This window comes from Bubalus bubalis, chromosome 7 (genome assembly GCF_019923935.1).
Source record: "Bubalus bubalis isolate 160015118507 breed Murrah chromosome 7, NDDB_SH_1, whole genome shotgun sequence".
Lineage (NCBI taxonomy): Eukaryota > Metazoa > Chordata > Mammalia > Artiodactyla > Bovidae > Bubalus > Bubalus bubalis.
Genome location: NC_059163.1, coordinates 3,884,846 through 3,905,466, shown reverse-complemented (window position 1 = coordinate 3,905,466; position 20,621 = coordinate 3,884,846). Strand labels below are relative to the sequence as shown.

The 20,621-nt window shown below is 56.8% G+C and overlaps 1 protein-coding gene across 2 annotated transcripts in view; it reads left to right on the top strand.

The window, feature by feature from the left end:
* Nucleotides 1-20,621, top strand: part of SORCS2 (sortilin related VPS10 domain containing receptor 2) — a 489,049-nt gene that overhangs the window by 285,717 nt on the left and 182,711 nt on the right. For both annotated transcript variants that reach the window (XM_045166262.1, XM_045166261.1), the window contains exon 3: nt 11,647-11,746. In XM_045166262.1, the coding sequence (XP_045022197.1) occupies nt 11,647-11,746 (100 nt within the window). The remainder of the gene's footprint in view (nt 1-11,646; nt 11,747-20,621) is intronic.

Here is a 20,621-nt window from a genome sequence, read left to right as displayed (position 1 = left end):
GCCTCAGCCCCGTGGCCAGTCCAGGCAGAGGTCTCCGTGTAGTATGGTGTCCCCTCTGGACTCCAGGCCTCACCGCTCCACAGCCTCTGCCTGAGACCCGAGCTTTCGCTGCTTCGCAGCTGCCGCGCAGAGCAAACAACTCCCTACCGCACCTGGGTGGGGCTGATAGTCAGGGAAGCTTCTGGAAAAACACTCCTGCTTTGTCCTTGCCCTCTTTCTCCCCTTCCCTTCTCGGTTCCTGCCAGTTCCCCCACTGGCCCTCCTCAGACCCGCAGGCACACGTAGCGTGTTTGCTAGGTTCCATGGGAGCCCCCCTCCCCACCCCCACCTCCCCTGGTTTCCCCAGGAGCCCCCTGACATCTCCCCCCGGGTTCTCTGGGACCCCCTGCGCCTCTGCTCAGGTTCCCCAGGAGCCCCCCGACACTCCCCCGGGTTCTCTGGGGCCCCCGGCGCCTCTGCTCAGGTTCCCCAGGAACCCCCCGACACTTCCCCTGGGTTCTCTGGGACCCCCGGCGTCTCTGCTCAGGTTCCCCGGGAGCCCCCCGACACTCCCCCGGGTTCTCTGGGACCCCTGGCGTCTCTGCTCAGGTTCCCCGGGAGCCCCCCGACATTTCCCCCCGGGTTCTCTGGGGCCCCCAGCGCCTCTGCTCAGGTTCCCCGGGAGCCCCTCAACACTCCCCTGGGTTCTCTGGGACCCCCGGCATCTCTGCTCAGGTTCCCCGGGAGCCCCCCGACATTTCCCCCCGGGTTCTCTGGGGCCCCTGGCGTCTCTGCTCAGGTTCCCCAGGAGCCCCTGGCTCCACACTGCCGCCCCCCCGCCCCCAGGCTTTGAGAGCTCCTTTCCAGGCTCCAGGCTCCTCTTTGGCCCCAAATCCAAGGTCCTTTTCCTGGATGTTGGACTCCCAGAGCCAGGTACCCTGCCCTGCTCCTCACTAGACATGGCAGGAGCATTGCTCATTCAGAGTGGACCCTGGGACAGCCCAGAACAGGTTCCTGGTGGCCCCCTGCTAAGCTGGGTGTAAGCCCTTTGCCGCTGGTCTGTGGGGAGGTCTCGGGAGGGGCAGGGTCCAGGAACAGTGGCTCGGGCAGTGCCTGCTGGCTGGTGGGTGTGGAGTTTCCAGCATCTGAACAGGAAGCACAGTCTCACTGGCACCACCAGCCGCAGAACCCCCCTCCCCTTCCCTCCACACTCAGCACGAAGCCGGCACAGAACAGGCGCTCAGGAAAGGTGCGCTGGAAGGAACTCTTGAGCCGAAGGAATCACGTTCTCAGGGATTCTGAAGGATAAGACAGGTTCATTGAAAGGGAAGTGGTCCTCACTATGGAGTAAGCGGATGCAGCCAGTCAGGAGCCAGCTCGAGCAGACCGTCCTGCGGGCAGCCTGGCAGGGAGGCCTGGTCCCAGGCCCTGCACCACTTTTCATCCCTAAGCTGTTGGCAGAGCTGCAGGTGGGGCTACGGAAGCAGGCCCTGGGGCCAGGCCCTGCCCAGCCCAGCTCCGTTCTAGAAAGATCCGCTGACAAGCTTCATAGCACCTAACACAGGCGGGCACAGAGCACCCACAGAGATGTGGCAGGGCGGCTAGAAACCACATGTGAAAGAGCTGGCTGGAAGGGGAGCTTCTGGTACAGACACGTCCTGGATGGAGAGGCGGGCACTGGCATGTGATCATTAGTGCTGGCAAGGAAAACCGGGGGCCCCCTGCTAAGGGCCTGGCTGGAAACACCGCGTGGGCTTACATTTGGGCTCAAAACATGGAAGCAATCTGAATGTCCATCAACAGATGAATGGATGAAGAAGGGGTGGTGTTTATATACAACGGAATATCACTCGGCCATAAAAAAGAATGAAATAATGCCATTTGCAGCAACATGGATGGACCTGGAGATTATCATACTAAGTGAAGTAAGTCAGACAGAGACAAATACCGTATGATATCATTTACATGTGAAATCTAAAATATGACACAAATGAACTTCTCTCTGAAACAGAAGCAGACTCACAGAAATAGAGTACAGACTTGTGGTTGCCAGTGAGGAGAGGAGATGGGGGATGGCGTGGGATTTGGGGTTAGCAGACACAAGCCGTTATATACAGGATGGGTAGACAGCACGGTCCCACTGCAAAGCATAGGGAACTGTATCCAATATCCTGGGGTAAGTCGGAATGGAAAAGAATATGAAAAAGTATACAGAAGTGAAAATGTTAGTCGCTCAGTCATGTCCGACCCTTTGTGACCCCATGGACTGTAGCCTGCCAGGCTCCTCTGCCCATGGAATTCTCCAGGCAAGAACACTGGAGTGGGTAGCCTTTCCCTTCTCCAGGGGATCTTCCTGACGCAGGGATCGAACTCAGATCTCCTGCATTGCTGGCGGATTCTTTACTATCTGAGCCACCAGGGAAGATGCTGAGTCACATTGCTATACAGCAGAAATTAACACAACATTGCCAATCAACTATACTTCAATAAAAGAGATTAAAAAAAAAAAAAAGACTAGTCTTGAGTTAAGGAGAAGCTTTAAACCAGGGAGAAAACCCACAGGAAATACTGAGAGGACTCCGGAGTGGGGGTGGGCTGCGGCCAGCATGTGAAAGCTGACACGGCAAAGAGCACCGCCTGCCAGGCTCTGCGAGAGGGAGAGATGGAGTCAGAAAGTCCAGCCACACAGGGTGAGTGCCCGGCCCTGTGAAGCCCCCAGGGACAGGAGTGCATATCTGGACACAGCCTGGGGTGGAGCAGAGGAGGCAACTTGAGCCAACAGCCTGGGCTTAAACTGAGCTTCCTGTGGTTGCCATGAGATCCTGTGCAAGGCAGGTGATATGCCTTGAGCCTCAGTTTTCCCACCTGTAAAATGGGAAGGCGTGCTCCTGGTCCAATGTGGTCATCCTGTCCGAGCGAGGTTGAGCTCTGCCCTAGGTGTGGTGTCCAGAGCGTTTGAGTCCCCAGGTCTATTAATCTCCCCCCAAAACGCCTTTCCCATTGGAGGGAGACCACGGTCTCAGAGCCTTGGGGCAACCTGCCTGGCATCTCCCCCATCACTGCTGTCATGCCCCGTCAAGGGCATTGAGACCCCTTCCAGCAGCTCACCCACCTAGCTGGCACCTGACTCCACATTTCACACTCAAAATCTCAAGTCACATCAAGGAATTTTCTACAAGGACTTGACCAGTCTATCAGCGGCTTGGGCAGATCTTTCCCTCGATGATTCCATGAGGATGTATTTGTCTGCCCTGGGTGGCAGATCAAAGCCTCATCTTTCCAGGGCCCCTGGGGTTGTCGGTTCCTTAGAACCCCAGGGTGGTGGCCCCTCACCTTCCATCCCTTCTCATCTCACATCAGCAGGGTGGTCAGCTGGGAAACAGTCCTAACACACAACGCCCCCTCTGCTGGGAGGGAGGTGGGGAGGTCCCCGGAGACCAGAGTTGAGTCCTGGCTGTGCCATGGATCCCCAGGGGACTCTGCACACGTCCCTTCCCAGCTGGGCCTCAGGCCCCTGGCACAGCCCTGAGGTCTGTCCAGGGGCTTTGCACAGTGACCAGGCAGAGGCGGTGCTGGTCCTGAGTCCTGATCACCAGGGCACAGGAGGTGAGTCCATGCAGCCGTGCATCTGGCCAGAGAGAGGTCCACACAGGCGCGGTGCGGGGTCAGCACCCCTCAGGTGGCCCCAGGACCGTGAGCCCACCTCACAGGCCCCCCTCCCACCACGTCCAGTCTCATCGTGGGTGTCTGAGGTCTGTGCTGTTGGCCCCTTTTACAGATAAACAAACTGAGTCTCGCTGAGGTCCAGGCCTTGCTCAAGACCACAAGCTTGCAGGTGGCACCAGCCATGCAGGGGGGCCCCCTTCCCACCTGCATGGTTTTCCAAGGTAGCCAAGGAGATCCTCGGAGCCGAGGACTCACCTGTGGGGGAGGGGCAGGAGCTGAACACATGTCCCTGCCAATGAAATAATTATAGACTATGAAAACAGCTCAATTAAATAATTTTTTTTAAAAAAGTGCATATGTACAAACACTTAGCAATTAAGCAGCCAATTTACAAATAGCAATTTTCCAACTGCACTTGCCTTTCATATATCTATTTGCCGGAAGTAGAGTCTATTTTTATGCAAAATTTTTAATTTGAATAAATCTAGATGGGATGATGACTTTTGAGTTACAGTCAGAAGAACCTGGAGACGGTCTTAGCACTGGGGAAGGTCAGGGTGTAGATTGGGAGGAGGCCTGGCCCAGAGGAGACCCTGGCTGGGCACCGTTCCCTGCCCTCCACTCTTCTTCCCCCTCTCCCCCCCGCCACCCTCCTTTTTCCCTCCTCCCCTCACTCCTGTTCTCCCTTCTGGACATGCTCAGCTCTCATGGGAATTTTGACCATCCTGAGATGAATCGGGGAGTCTCCCCTCAACAGGCAAGTCCAGGGGGCACTTGTTGGCTGGTGTTCAGACATCAGGCAAATCTGATTGGTTTCTATGGGAAACTTGCCCAGAGATGGGTACTTGCTCACTGCAGGTCACAGCCTTCCTGTTCTGGTACCTGGTGGTACTGCGGAGGCGGCGGCATTAGGTTCAGGGTTGGTACCCTGGGGCTGTGGGGAGCTTAGAGAAGAATCAGGAATGGAAGGCATTTAATTGAGTCATCCGTGCCTCAAGCTTGGTGAGCTCATAATAGAGATACCGCACTCCAGGTACCAAGAGACGAGGACCTGCCCTGTGCATCATCTGGCGTCTGGGGTGACCTCAGGCAGTTCTGATTTCCATCTCTGGTTTGCATACTGAGCGGTGCTTATTTCTGGCAGTGCCCGGACCCACAAGAAGAGGCAGGGACCACGTAGCACCCCACTTTCCACTTTCTTTTCTTGGAATAAATCTTCTCAACACGGACACTGTCCCTGCTGGACTTCTTCCTCTACTTGTATTTCTTTGAGAAGCAGGTGGTCTGAGGAAAGAATGAAGTGAAATCTGGACACTTGTGTGGCCCCCAGGAAACAAGGTCTGCCTGGGTGAGGGTTCCCCCAAGGAAATCAGCCTCAGAGTGGGGAGGCCAGGAGGCAGATAACAGGCAGGGACGCTGCAGGAGAAGGGCACGTGACCACGAACTTTTCCATTCACAGGAGCCCCAGGGACCCTGACTGCATCCATCTGGTGCCTGAAGGGGAAACCGATGCCCAACCCTGAGGGTGTGCCTGGAGTTCACACCCAGTAGCAGCGAGGGAGCACAGCCCAGACCCCTACCACTAGACCCCTCGTTCCCAGTTAGCCCAATACCACAGTACTTCTCGACCTCAGGGGTCTCAGGACTCCCCAACTGGTGCCAGGTGAGGGGTGGCCCAGGCTGTGGCACAGGGAAAACGTGCTTCTCTGAACTCTCCCATCTTCCAGCTCCACTGCGTCCTGCAGGCTTGGTCGGGTGCTGGTGAGCAAGCCTTAGGTTTGTCCTGACTCCCCGTCCAGTCCTAAGCCACCCCGGGGGCCACACCCCATCTGAGAAGTATCTCCCATGCCACCCAGGTCACTCTCCACCGCCTCCCACCATCTAACGCTTCACCTGCCCCTGCTTAAGCGATTCCACCCCTCTGGGCACACATCCTGCCTTCCTTTCTGCTCCTCCCCTGCCCCCCAGTCACTCCAGTCCTCCTAAGAGGGCAGTGGTGACGAGCTCCTCCCGGCTGCTCCGAGACGTTGTCTAACACGCTTCACCTGGTCATTCTGCTCATCCCCCTGAGACGGCGCATTCCAGACGGGGACACAGACCTGACCACAGAGACCTGCTCACACCCTGCAGAGCCCACCACGGCCTCAGTCTGTGTCCAGACCAGCGAGCCCAGTAGAAATAAGATGCGAGTCACCTGTGGATTGTCATGAAAAAGTAGAAATGGATGACTTGAAAAGACCTGGAGGCACCTGGAAGGTATATTTCTAAGGGAGAGAAGCTGGTCTGAAAAGGCTACAGATGGCATGATCCCAATACTGTACGTAATATTCTGGGAAAGGCAGAACTATGGAGACAGGGAAAGGATCAGTGGTTACGGGTGTGGGACAGGGAGGGAGGGTGCCCAGGTGGGCCCAGGGTGATTTAGGGGGTGACGCTGCTCTCTGTGACACTACGGCGGTGGGTCCTTGTCACCGCACTTTTGTCCATAGAACGTACAAGCCAGGAGTGGCCCCCGTGTGAGCTGTAGGCTCTGGGTGACGATGCTGTGGTCAGAGCGGGCACGGCAGCTGGGACACATGTGCTGCTCCGGCGGGGAGCGGAGATTAGGCACGTGTGGGGCCCGAAGACCCGGGAAACCTCGGTGCCTTCCTCTCCATCTAGCTCCGAACCTAAAAGTCCTCTTAAAAAATTAGCTATTCATTCAAGAAACGGGTGTGATGCATCTTAGTAATAGATTTTATTTAGTTCGGTATATCCAAAATACTATGTCAACAGGCAACCAATATGGGGCTTCCCCCGTGGCTCAGCGGTGAAGAATCTGCCCATAATGCAGGAGCCGCAGGAGACGTGGGTTTGATCCCTGGGTCGGGAAGATCCCCTGGAGGAGGGCACGGCGACTCACTGCAGTATTCTTGCCTGGGAAATCCCACGGATGGAGGAGCCTGGCGGGCCACAGTCCATAGGGTTGCAAAGAGTCGGACACGACTGAAGCAACTTGGTACGGAAACCAATATGACATTATATGAAATCTTTTGCATTCTTTCGATCTACTAAGTGGTGCCTGTAATGCAGGGCAGGTCCAGGCTCTCTGTGGCGTCTGGGGCCATTCACGCCTGGTCTGTCCACCTCTTCAGTCCCTGGCCCTGTCATCTCTCGTGATCCACAGTAGCCCCTCCAGCTGCTCACCCTGCTTCTCATGGTACCCAAGACCTGGCTCAAATGTCCACTCGGGGAAGAAGAAGTAACACCTCCCAAAGACTGTTGCTGTTTCTGTGTGTGCTCAGTCATGTCTGACTCTTGGCCATCCCATGGACTGAGGCCCACTGGGCTCCTCTGTCCGTGGGATTTCCCAGGCAAGAATACTGGAGTGGGTTGCCATTTCCTCCTCCAGGAACCCTCAAAGATACCACATCCTAATCCTTGAAGCCTGTGGATACGTCACATGGCAAAGGGGACTTTGCAGGTGTGATGAGATGGAGAGACAGGCAGGGAGTTCCCTGGTGGTCCAGTGGTTAGGCCACTTTCACTGCCAGGGTCCAGGGTTCAATCTCTGATCCAAAAACAAAGATCCCACAAGCCAAGTGGCTTGGACAAAAAAAGAATGTGGGGAGATTATCCTGGATGATCTGTGTGAGCCCTGTGTAATCCCAAGGGTCTTCATCATAGGAGTAAGAGAGAACTCGTACTGTAGTTGAAGGCAATTTGACTATGGAAGCAGAGACTGGAGGCATCTATTTTGAAGATGGAGGTGGGGCCATGAGCCCAGGAGTGCAGGAGGCCTCTGGAAGCTGGAAAAGGCAAAGAAATGGATTGCCCCCACCCCGAACCTTCCAGCAGGTGTTCCAAGGCATCAAGATGCCTTGATTTTAGCCCAGAAAACCATTTTGGACTTTTGATCTCCTGAGCTGCATAATAATGGATGTGTCTTGTTGTGAGTCTCTAAGTTTCTGGTAATTTTTACAGCAGCTACTGGAAATTCATTCACTGACCCCCCCCCCCCCCCCCCGCCCCACCTTGAGGATCACCAGCCACCCAGTCAGCACTGGCCTCCTCCTCCTCTGATCCCATTATCCACTGGGACCCCCTCAAGGACAATGGGAGATGAAGAGGGCCTGGGTGGAGTGCTGGTGGTGTTGGGGTGAAATGTAAATAATTCAGGAGGAACAGTTGACAAAATGGGGGATCTGTGGATTGGCTGGGCAGTGAAGATTGCTGGGAGAAATATCAATAACCTCAGATATGCTGATGAAACCACCCTTATGGCAGAAAGTGAAAAAGAACTAAAGAGCCTCTTAATGAAAGTGAAAGAGGAGAGTGTAAAAGTTGGCTTAAAACTCAACATTTAGAAAACTAAGATCATGGCATCTGGTCCCAGCACTTCATGGCAAATAGATGGGGAAACAATGGAAACAGTGACAGGCTTTATGTTTTGGGGGGCTTCAAAATCACTGCAGATGTTGACTGCACCCATGAAATTAAGACGTTTGCTCCTTGGAAGAAAAGCTATGACCAACCTAGGCAGCATATTAAAAAGCAGAGCCATTACTTTGCCAACAAAGGTCCATCTAGTCAAAGCTATGGTTTTTCCAGTGGTCATGTTTGGATGTGAGAGTTGGACTATAAAGAAAGCTGAGCGCTGAAGAATTGTTGCTTTTGAACTGTGGTGTTGGAGAAGACTCTTGAGAGTCCCTTGAACTGCAAAGAGATCCAACTAGTCCATCCTAAAGGAAATCAGTCCTGAATATTCATTGGAAGAACTGATGCTAAAGCTGAAACTCCAATACTTTGGCCACTTGATGCAAAGAACTGACTCATTTGAAAAGACTCTAATGCTGGGAAAGATTGAAGGTGGGAGGAGAAGGGGGTCTCAGAGGATGAGATGGTTGGATGGCATCACTGACTTGATGGACGTGAGTTTGAGTAAGCTCCTGGAGTTGGTGATGGACAGGGAAGCCTGGCGTGCTGCAGTCCATGGTGTCGCAAAGAGTCAGACACGACTGAGTGACGGACCTGAACCAAACTGAGGGTGGCATGGGAGCTGAGCATGCCCCCTGGCCCTGAGATGGGGATGAGCATGGCTCCTGGCCTTGAGCAGGGTGACGTCCCCCCTTAGAGTCTCCCAAGTTTCTCTGGATGTGTCCATCTGTCTGCTCTCTCTGTCTCACCAGCCAGCTTGCCATCCCCACAGGGCAGGGCAGTGTCTGTCCTACTCACCAGGGGATGAAGTGACTAGCACATAGTAGATGTGCAATAAACGTGTGGTGGGAATGGACTTGAATACAGAAATTTCACTTCCCAGTCCTAGTGTGAAGCGTACAGCATAAAAGAACTGAACAAAATTAAAGAAAAGAGTTAAATGAAAGAGTGAATGAATGAATGAACCGATGCCCCCGCCCCTGGCAAGTGGCCTGGAACTTGGTGCTAATGGCCATTTGGGGAATTGGATTGCATTGTCCTGTAGGCTGAGGCATTCCTGATGCTTCACAGCTGGACTCTGCTCTGAGCAGGCCCCTCCTTCCCTGTCCAGAGAGGGGAGGAGGCCCTGTCCTTGGGCCTTTGCGCCTGCACCTCCATCTACCTGGAACAGTGCTAGCTTCTGGGGTTGTCATATTGAGTACCATACTGCCTTTAGACAATGGAAACTGTTGTCCACGGTCTGGAGACTGGAAGCCTGGGTTCTGGGTGTTGGAAGGGTTGGGTCCTCTTGGAGGATCTAGGGGAAATCTGTTCCTTGCCTCCCTCTCTGAGCTCCTGGGGGTTGCTGGCAGTCCTTGGTGTCTGTAGCTGGCACCTAGCACTCTCTCTTTCTTCCTTCCCATCTCAGCCCAGTGTCTGAGGGGCCTTCCCTGCCACGCTCTGAGACAGCACTCTACTGCCCCTTCTGTCCCCCACCCTGTTTATGCTTCTTCCCAGTCCTTGTCTCCTTTGACAGAGCTGTGTTTTTGCTTTTTTATCAGCCACCTCCCCGGGCCCTGATAGAATACAGATTCCCAGGCTGCAGGGCCTGGGCCTCACTCTCTCCCTGCTGAGGGCTCACACCAGCAGGCACCCTTGAGTGAGCAGGAGTGAACAGGCTGCTGTGGCCACAGATGGGGGAAGGGAGGCAGCTGCGCTGGGGTGTCTGGACGGAGGGAAGGGTGGACACCCAAGTGTCTGGAAGGCAGAGCCTTTCACAGGTCTTAGAGGTGGCTTGTTGGGGGTGGGAGGGAGAGGGGAGGGGATCAAGAGGCTGGAGGTTGCCAGGCATGAGCTTCCAAGCACAGCTGTTTGTTTCCCTGGGGGTTCTGGAATTTCCTGGGTCTTTAAATCGATTCCTCCCATAATGGGCCTCCAGCTTCCTCCTTCCCAAGGAAAATCGATTCTCCAAGGTGTTGAGAGTAAGTGCTTCCCTAATGATACCTGGGGAGGGGAGTGGGTAGAGAGTCAGAGGATCCTGTTGGGGGAAGGAGACGGGGGAGAGGGCAGCCCCTGCTGGAGTTCCCGGGAGTCAGGGGGCACAGGGGCTGCTTTCTGTCCTAGCCTGGGGAAGGACCTTGTGACCTCAGGCCTCTGGGGACAAGAGGCCACTGAGCACCAGGGCCATAAACATGACCGGTCTTCCTGGAGCCTCAGGGAAAGGGCAGGCTTAGGGAAGAGGCAGGGAGGAGGTACATCCCTGTAGAAAGGTGAGGATGTACTATGATGGGATGGAGCCACAGCACTGCAGGTGGGGTGGGGCACTCACCCTGGGCAGCTCCAGCCTCCCCCTGGACCCCGGCCACACTGGGGGAGCCTGAGACTCATAGCCCGACCCAGCCCTTCGATGAGTCCAGAGAGGGCAAGGGGCTGCCCTGGCCACCTGCAGCCCAGGCCCCACACAGGCCCCATCAATAGCTGGGATCGGCCGCCCTCAGCCCTGGAGCTCTGCTCCGTCCAAGCCTGTCTCAGTGGTGATCAGATGGACAGGTCCAAGGGGCGGCAGCCCAGCAGTCCTCAGCAGGCCTCAGCAGCCCTGGGCCCGCTCCTGTCATTGTCCCCACCTCGGGGTGAACTTCCTGACTGGTCAGAAGACTGGATACTCTGGGAGAAACTGAGGACTCTGGGACTCCACATGTCGGTTTAGGGAGGGGGTGGAAAGTGCCGCCCGGGTTGGACTGTGCCTTGGGCTCTGTGGTCACTGCACGTTTTAACTGGCTGGTTCCAAGGAGCACTGGGCCCAGGGTCCCTGAGCTGAGCTCAGCTGAGGGTGCTGAGTTTCGACATAGGATTAATTCTGTGTCCCGATGTGCTGGCTGCTATGAAATCGCCCTTGATGGGTGTATCTCTTCCGCTGCTGTGGCTACTCTGGGCAGAGGTTAGAGCTCGGAGGTTCCTTCCTGCAGCCCTTGCCTTACAGACAGGAATATGGGCCCCTGGGCAGGAGGGATTGGCCCCCAGGCCCTGCTGAGTAGAGCGGGTGCTGACGCCCACCAGCTGGCTCGAGGACAGGGGTCTGATTCCCAGGGGCCCTGGGGGTGCACGTGGTCAGGGAGGAGGGTGCAGCTCCCTGGAGGAACTCATGGTCCAGAAAGGGAAATGGACAAGCAGACAGGACTCAGGGTGGCGGGGACCTTCTGTAGAACAAACAGGACTCCAGCTGTTCGTGCGCGGGCTAGTATGCACGTCCTGAGTTGGCCACCTGTTAGCTGAGTGATTTCAGGCAGGAACAGATCCCCTCTGGCCCTCTGCAAGATGGACATAGGGACATAATCTGTCAGGGTTTTCTGAGGAATCAAAACAATGTGGCCAGGACCTGCGAGACCCTTCCTAACGAGAGTGATGCAGCCACGGTAGAACTCGCACAGACCGTGGAGAGGGTGGGACACTGTGGAATGCCCAGGGCAGGTGGCTCGCTGGAAGACAGAGCTGGGCGAGTCCTGGGCGTCCCCAGAGACCCCTGGCACACAGCCTGTGCCGGACACCATCAGTACACACAGGCGTGGCAGGGACCCGTTGCTGACAGCAGTCGTCCTGTCCCCCCAGGTCGTCGGATTTCGGGACGTCCTACACCAAGCTCACCCTCCAGCCTGGCATCACCACCGTCATCGACAACTTCTACATCTGCCCGACCAACAAGAGGAAGGTAGGTGCTGCGCCCGCCACCTCTGGGCATGGCAGGCGGTGGGGGCAGGTGTCTCCTTGCTCCTCTGGGGCCCTGGAGGCAGGTGTCTACCTCCCAGCTCTCTGTCTCCCTTCGCTCTTCCACCCGCGTTCATTTGGACGAAGGGGTTTAAAACAGCGGCTGGACCTGGGGGCAGGGAAGGTTGTCCTGACGTCTGTGTCTGCCCCTGCCCTGGGCCAGCCTCCATCCAGGCAGAGTGGGGGTTGGGGGGTGTAGTGGCTGCCCTAGAGGGGAGAAGAGTCTTTCTGGTCTGGAGTCCTGGCAAAGCAGCGAAAAACAGTCGGATCTCCTGCCTTTTTTGTTGTTGTTGTTGATTTGGTTTTTCATCTGAACTTTACTTCCTGTTTTCTTGGTCTGAGAGAGTCTCCTGACTCTGCTGTCTGCCTGGGTGCGGGTCAGGGAACTTGGCATTTTCAGGTACTGGCACTCATGCCAAGTTCTAAGAGAACTTGGGCTTTTGCAAAGCCAGGGTTGCCTCCTGGCCCCCTTGGGACCCCAGAATGAGTCAGAGGAAGCAGCGCGGGTGTGCCCCAGCTGTTTGCATGCTTGACTCCCTCCAGAGAAACAGATCCGTGTCACAGAGAGGGGCCTGGACAGGCCAGGCACCTCCTGGGGAATGGGGTGTAACCCCGCACTGGGGACTAGAACACAGAGCCTGACGCTTGCTCACACAAGGGCGGCCCACAGCACGGATAGGTGCTCTGACGGTGACTTAATGGACAGCGCGGAGCAGCGTAAAGCCTGGGAAGGCCTGTGTAGGCTGAGGACATCCCAGGAAGGGAGTCATAGGTGCCAGAGGACTCCATGCGGAGGGCACTGGAGGGTGTGATGGCTAAACTCGTGGTGGGTTACGGGGCCCAGAGGAGTCCGTGTGTGCGTGCACTTGGCAGGTTCTGCAGGGACCAAGGCCCCTCTGCGGGGTTTAACAGAACATGAGAACTGGTGTGCGTGGCCATTTGCTGGGGGTGTCCAGGTCATCTTGGTGGCACCTTTTAATGTGATGTCAGCTTTCTGCAGGTCGTCCCCCCTCCCCTTTCCTTGACTTTTACTGCTGTAAAGGTTTCTTGATGGACAGAATCGGAATGCAGAGGTGGGGAGGGCTGCTGGGGGGAGGGGGCATGTCCATGGGGACACTGGCACCTGGAGGGGACTCGGGACTGAAGAGAGAAAGGCAAGCGGTTGGTTTCACCCGTGCCTGAGTCTCCCTAGACCCTGCCTGGGGTCCTCACATGCATGGTCTCACTCTTTTCCTGGGAAGGAGGGGTTAGTATCCCATTTTCCAGGGCAGAAAACTGAGGGGAAGGCGAGGCTACCACCCGATCATCACACAGCTGGTGGCGGGAGACGTGGGTTTGACCCCAGCCTCACCCGGCTCCAAAGCTGGGAGTTTCCTTTGTGGAGAAATGACAGTGAGTGGGAGGGAGTGACCCCCACCCACTGCCACCACCAGACTCACAGCATCCACAGCTCAGCCCCAGCTGCCCCCGAGAGCTCTTCATCCCCTGTCCGACTCCAGCCCAGCTTGGTAAGAAGACAGCTGGAATCAAACCCTCCTTCTGCTGTGAGCAGCTCACCTTTCCTGAGGGCTGCCCCCACCCTCTGAGCCGCAGGGCCCTCTTGGGGGGTGGTCAGCGAGGGATACGCCTGGGCACAACAGCGTGTGGAGCGAGGAGGCCCTTCATCGGCCACAAGAGCTGAGTGCTGGGACGGGCAAGGACAGACACCCTGCCTCCTGCCTGCTGTCTTCTTTCTTCCTGGGGTCACTGTGATTCAGACGCGAGGCCAAGGAGGGCTCCTGGGGGCTGGTGCTGACCCAGGCTGGAGAGCCCCATCCACCTCTAGACTCTAGGCAGCAGTGGACACAGGAGGTCACGCCACTCATCCCCTTTGCATCCCCAAAGTTCTGTCTGTCTGGCCAGCCTGGCCCTGAAGCCATCCCCAAGCTGCTGTTCATGGTCCCTGTGAGAGGAGACCCCACTGTGCCTCGCCAGCTGGGGTGTGACCATGGCTCCAGGGCTGGCCCCAAGGGCTGTGTCCACCTTTGGAAACGAGACAGGCAGAGGCAACTGTGCAGGCATGCAGCAGGGCGTCTCCGAGGCTGGGAGGTCAGGGGAGGCTTCATGTAGAGCCAGGCCTACAGCAGGAAGGACAGACAGACCCTGGCCTGCGTGCAGCAGCGGCCAGGGCAAAGGCGGTGGGGTGGGCGTTAATGAGACAATGGGCAGGAACTCAGCAAGGGGGCTTCAGATGGGGCATCCGAGCAGGCCAAGGGCACCAGGACTGAGGCATGCATGCTGGCCCCCTGGGGGCTCGGGCAGATGGAGGGTGGGTGGGGGGGGCTCCAACTGGGGCACGAAGCAGACTCTCCTCTGCAGACAACATCTAGACAGGGGTGCAGGCAGGGAGAAGTCTGCATGTTTAGAGAAAAGGAGAACACTCATCAGTGATGCCCTTGAGAGGGTATTTGAGAATTTAGCCTGGAAATACCGCTGGGGGTAGACCTGTGCCCCGCACAAGCACTCAGCTGATGTTGAAGGAATGAATGAATGAGTGAGTGAGCGTCACAAGCAGCAGCTGGTCCTGCTGAACGGATGCCATTGCCTCGTAGTTTTTTCTGATCCCCGGATTCCCCCTGCACCTGGGAGAGCAGGTGTGGAGGGCCCGTGGTGTGCTGGGCGACAGCCCCCAACCACCCGGAAGGGGCCTGTGTGTGTGAGGCCTGGGGCTCCTTCCTGGGGCTGCCTGGGGCCGCCTGAATGTGAGGGGGTCCAGGGAGCAGCATAGACTGGGGACCCCTGTCCTCATTCCAGCTCTGACATGACCCCCCAGCCAGGGGACATCAGGGAGGTCCCCAGGTGTCTCATCTCTTAACAGGGAGATGTGCCAAGCGAATGCAGAAAGCACCCGCTCATTTTACTGCCCCTCACAGTGTACACTGATGGACAGCTCCCGAAGGCGTCCCCTCCCCAGCGTCTGCCACCTGTGATGTCGCCGTGTGTGTTCAGTGCACAGCCTTAGCGCTCAGCTCGTTCTCAGGAAACACGGGAAGCAGAAAACCGCAGTCACTGTTACAGAAAAGGCTGATGTGAGACCATGTCAGACGAAGAGCCGGAAGCCACAGGGATCCGTGAGGGTGGGGGAGAGACGTGGGGGCCACGTGCTGGTCTGCGCTCTTCTGAAGGGTGGTCCTAGGGGTCGCCAGGCAGCCCAGGCACACTGCACACCACCCTTAGCACTCAGCCCATTCTCAGGAAACACGGGAGCAATGGGCTGGACTGGGGCTTGGGTGGGGCCCCGTCAGGAAAAGCAGAAACGTCCTCTTACCATTGCATTCATGCATTCGCTCTGTAGCTTCCCTGCTCCTCAGCCACGCCCTGGCAATCGTGCAGAGCACACCAGGCCCTGGTCCAGAACCGGATGTCAATAGTCGTCATTTATTTGCGTGGACGTGGGGCATGACTTGGGGGTTTTCATCATCACCTGTACTGCTCAGATGAGAAAACAAAGACTCGCGGGAAGCTGGGCGAGCTGTCCAGGTCACCCAGCTGGTGGGGTAGCTCAGCTGTCACCGATGCAGTAAACATATTGTGTCTGTACTTGGCATTGAGCAAGGTTCAAATCCAGTTCTGCTGGATGCCAGAGCACGCTCTATCACACCCTCGAGCTCACCAAGCACCCTGCAGCAAAGTTCCCGGGAGCAGATAGGGGTCCCCATGTCGGTGCAAGCCCAGCCCAGCCCACTTTGCTGGAGGTGGGGGTGTCAGTAATGTGCGGTGGCTGGACCAGACCCCATCTGACCACAGCTGAGCTGAGTGACTCTGGAAGATCCCATTTCTCCTTCAGGCATCAGTTTCCCCTTCTGTAAGATGAGGTTCTCCAAAGCCCCTCCCAGCTCCAGCATTCTGGACTCTCCTGGGCTCCTCCCCACGGAGGAGCAGCAGGTGGGGAGTGAGATCCCCATGGGCAGAGCCCAGACTCTGCTCTGTCCACCGCGTGTGCTGGCTTCTCCTCCACAGGGGGCAAGTTCCACCAGGTCTCCATGCTCCATCTCAACACCAAGCCCCATCCATTCAGCAGATGTGGGTTGGGGTCCTACTATGCGCCAGGCGACAAGCTTGGTGCTGGAGAGTGAGAACCCTTGGTCCAATTGTATAGATATCAGATTCAGATGAAGCACCTTCTATGTGGTACAGATACCAGATGTAGTTTAAGTACCTGCTGCAGATATCAGATGCAGATTAAACACCTTGCTGGGCCCTGGGATACGGAGGCGAGCTGGACAGACAGTGCAAACCTTCTTGAACCTTTGAGGCTCTGGTGGAACCCTGGGAGACCGAACCTCTCTTGCTGCTGCATTTCTGTGGGAGGAATAAGAACAGGGCCCAAAGTGAGCCCTTCCAGTGCAAGAGGTTACCCCAGCGTGAGTCTGATCTGGGAAAAGATCAGGTCCTTTATTTGCAGGGGCGCCTGCGTGAGCGTGCGTGGAGGGGCTACCTCTGCAGTTAATGGCAATGGATAGGTTTTGCAGGAAGATGTGAATGCTATAAGGAGTCCATTTAGCAACAATTACAGACTAAGCAGCACTTTATAGCTCCTTAAGAGACCACTTTGCAAGCTGTCTTACAAAATGAATATCCTTTTATTTTTGTCTTGCCTGTAGTATAACCAGAGCTCCCGCCTTGATGCCCATGGGCACGACATTCTACCACTGTCATGGCATGGCCTGAGGCCCCGGGGCCCTGAGGATCCCTCAGTGTTCCTATATGCCTTCTGTGCTGCCTGAATTCCTGATTTGGCTTTGGACTAGCAGCGTGTTTCTGACTCGGCCAGGAGAACCCCTTGTCAGGGCGAGAGGGTGGGCAGTCACAGCCCAGGGGGAGCTGGCCGGGACATGGAATTGCTTTCAAGTGTCATGGTTTATATTAAAAATGCATGTGAATTTTCACTTTACTTCATGATGTATCAGCGCTGGTTTGAATGCTAAAATCACACACAGAGACACACACACTTTCAACAAAAAAATCTCTGTTAACCTGATGACCCAGGAGAAGGCTGTGGTTTTAAGCCTCAGGACCCCTGGCCCAGCCACCAGCAGGTGCCCTTCTGGGGCCGTGGCTCCTCCTTTGGGAAGCACGGGGTCAGGACAAGATCTCCATCAACTCATCTACTTGTTCATTCTGCTCACTCACCCGAGATGTCCTGAGAAACTGCCACGGGCCAGGCACTCAGGATGGAAATGAATCAGGCCACAAATCTCTCTCTCGAGAAACTCGGTGTCGCAGAGTACAAACCATAGCTGGGAAAAGACTGGTCGTCCTGAAGAACGGCATGAGTTCCGAAGGCCCCTGATGTAGCTTGCCTGGTATTAGGAGTTTTATGTAGGCTACCTCTGATCCCTGCAACCCCCTGTAAAGTAAGGGCTTGTACGTCATCTCACAGGCGAAGGAACCAACAGGTCCAGGGTCTCCCCTAAGGACACACGTGTAGGACAGGTAATAGGCACGCTCTGTCTCTCCATCTTTTCCCCTCTGTCTCTTGTTAACAGTTGTTTTGTGGCTTCGGTCATGTCCGACTCTTTGCGACCCCAAGACCGTAGCCGGCCAGGCTTCTCTGCCCATGGGGTTTCCCAGGCAAGAATACTGGAGTGGGTTGCCAGGTCCTTCTCCAGCCTCTGTCTCTATCTCTCCTCAAATACTTGGGGTTTTGTCCCAAAACTGGTCTCCAACTCTGAGCCCCCTCGCTGGTATAGAGACCCTTCCCGCTGTAGAGACCCCGCCCCATCCTGGAATGCACGCCCCGCCCCTGGAGGCCCCGCCCCTCTAGCACAGAGGCCCCGCCCCCTCCCTGCTGTGGAGGCTCCACCCTTTTCTGGCATGAACCCCGCCGCCTTCTCGCAGCTGACCTCCTGGCTCAGTTCCCTTGTCTTGCTTCTTCACTGCGGCCTCCGAAGTGCACGGTGGGGGTCTGCCCTCAGGAGGGAGCTGAGGTTAGCCCCGTCCCATGGCCTTGGCCGTTCGCAGACCCTCCTGCTGTCACTCAGAGGACTCTGAGATGGGGCGATCTCTGCCTGACCTGCCCACATTAAGAGCAGACCCAAGGCATGCCTGCTGCACCCGCCTCCCCACCCCCGCCCCCAGACCCCCACCTCCATGCCAGATAGTCAATCAGAGGTTGTTTCCTGGGAGCTTGGAAGCCCAGGTATGCTCCAGTGTTTTAAAGACTGTGCTAAGCATCAGGCCTTCATTTTGTTCCTCCTCTCATTGAGATGGGTTGTGTGGCTGTTGTTTTGAAATCTCCGGAGTGTTGACCAGCATCTCCCTGTTCCGCAGAAGCATCTGACCAGAAAGGGCTGAGGCACAGAGTTGGGGGGGACCCGGCTTGAGGGGGTTCGCTTGCCAGCATCTCCCCACCTGGCTCTCTGAGGTGTAATTTGGGGGTCACAGGAAACGCACAGGGTAGCACAGTGCTGGCCCCTGTGGCAAGGATGCTGTGTCTGTATTGGACAGCGCCAGGGGCTGGTGCCCCTCCACCGAGCCAGGCCAGTGCGTGGCCTGCGGGCACAGTGCCCGCGCCACGGGACTGTGGGAGGACCAACCGCGTCACTCTGCATCTTTCTGACGGCGCTGTCAGTCCTGAGCCTCGACCCCTGCTCTGTCCTCCCATCAACCTGGGAGGACCTGCGATCTCCTTGCTGTCAGGAAATGGGCTTGAGATGCACACTGAGCTTCAGGCGGCAAGTTCAGGGGTGTCCGCGCCTGTCCTGGGCAGCTGCAGAGCTGGCCACACCCGTGTCTGCGGCCTGCCGCAGTGCAGGGACGTGGGCACCCCGCTGTGGCACCCTCGCGGGCAGTGCTTACACTCAGGCTGCCTCTCTGGACCTGCGCCAGGCCGGGGGCTGCCACCTGCGCCAGGCTGGGGGCTGCCACCTGCACCAGGCCGGGGGCTGCCACCTCCATGAGAAACCCCTCGGCAGCCACCAGGTGCTCCGTTGGAGTGAGTGTGCTCCACCAGGGGTGGGGGTGGAGAGGGACTAGGTGCCAGCGGCATCGGTTCTCTGGGGTGGGAGGTGGGCAGGTCTCCTGCAGATGCTTGCCGCCCAGGGAGTGTTCATGGTGCCCTGTGCTCCTGCTTACTTGCAAAGTGAGTCATGTCCAGAGAGCGCTCTCCAGGCAGGATGCCTGCAGGCCACCCGTTGGGGGACCAGGCCCCCCGGGACCATCTGAGCGGGCTGTTCTCAAGGGCGAGACTGGAGGAGTCCTCAGGATGAGATCAGATGTGCTGGCTTGCCTGTTTTTTAAGAAAGCTCTTTTGCTGTGGTGGGGAGACTGGAGTGGACTGAGGGAGAGCCACTCTCCACCCATCTACCTGCCTACCCACCCACCCATCCATGCATTCATCCAGCCACCCACCCATCCATCCACCCACCCATCCATCCACCCATCCATCCACCCATCTATCCATTCCCCACCTACCCATCCATCCATTCACCCACCCACCCATCCATCCATTCACCCACCCACCCATCCATGCATTCATCCATTCACTCACCCATCCATCCACTCACCCATCCATCCACCCACCCATCCAGCCACCCACCCATCCATTCACCCACCCATCTATCCATTCATTCAGGCACCCATCTGTCCATTCACCCACTCACCCATTCATCCACCCATCCATGCATTCATCCAGCCACCCATCTATCCATTCACCCACCCACCCACCCATTTATCCATCCACCCACCCACCCACCCATCCATCCACACCCATCCATGCATTCATCCAGGCACCCATCCATCCATTCACCCACCCACCCATCCATCCACCCACCCATCCATGCATCCATCCAGGCACCCATCCATCCATTCCCCCACCCACCCACCCACCCACCCATCCACCTGTCTATCCATTCCCCATCCATCCACCCACCCATCCACTCACTCATCCAGCCATCTGATGGGCATCTGTGTGGCTCCAACACTGGTGGGGTCCAGCTGAGTGATAAAGAGGCTGAACCTAGGTGGGCAGGTTCATGGGGAAGACAAGGACACAGTCAGGAGATGTGTTGTGTTTAGAAGATGCCCCAGCCTTCTGGTCTGAGCAGTGGGTTAACAGGGACACGGGAGGGCCCTGGAGAGGTGGCAGGCCTTAGGGGGCATATGAAGAGCCCAGGATGGGAAGGCTGAATCCATAGGCATCCTCTGATGCCCATGGCATCCAGAGGTGATACACAGGATGCCCTCAGGTTGGCCAGGCCGGAGTGGGAGGCAGTGATCAGGGCTCATGGTACAGAATAGTCACGTGTGCCCCTTGTGGTTCTGATTCTGGGGGGTATCTCTCAGGGGGCCCCCCTCAGCCTGGGCAGGCCTCCCAGCCCTCCTTCCTTTTCCAGAGTTCTCTGGTCAGCCTCAGCTTACAAGATGAGGCCAGCAGGGTGGTGTATTCATCCCCACCCCCCTCGGCTCTCTGAGAACAAAGTCAAGGCTCCTGGAAACCCCCTGTGGTCCCCAGGCATCATCCCCTGCCCCGGCTTGGTGCCAGATCCCAGAGGCCAGTTACCAGGAGTAAGAGCCCCTGCCTGGTAGGAAAACAAGCCAGGTTTTAGGGCCTGCAGGGCAGGGGGAAGTAGACCTGGAGGTAAACAGGCCTTCGCTTCCAATCAGCGATGGTCTCCACTTCCCTGGAGCGCCAGGCATCCTGTCCCGTCCAGGAGAAAAATAGCTCAATTGGGCCTGACGGTGCACTGAGCTTCCATCTCAGACATGGAGTGAAGCCCTCAAATCTCCAGCTAATGTGTGGAAAATGATGCCCTCCTGAAACCAGTAGATTATTGTCA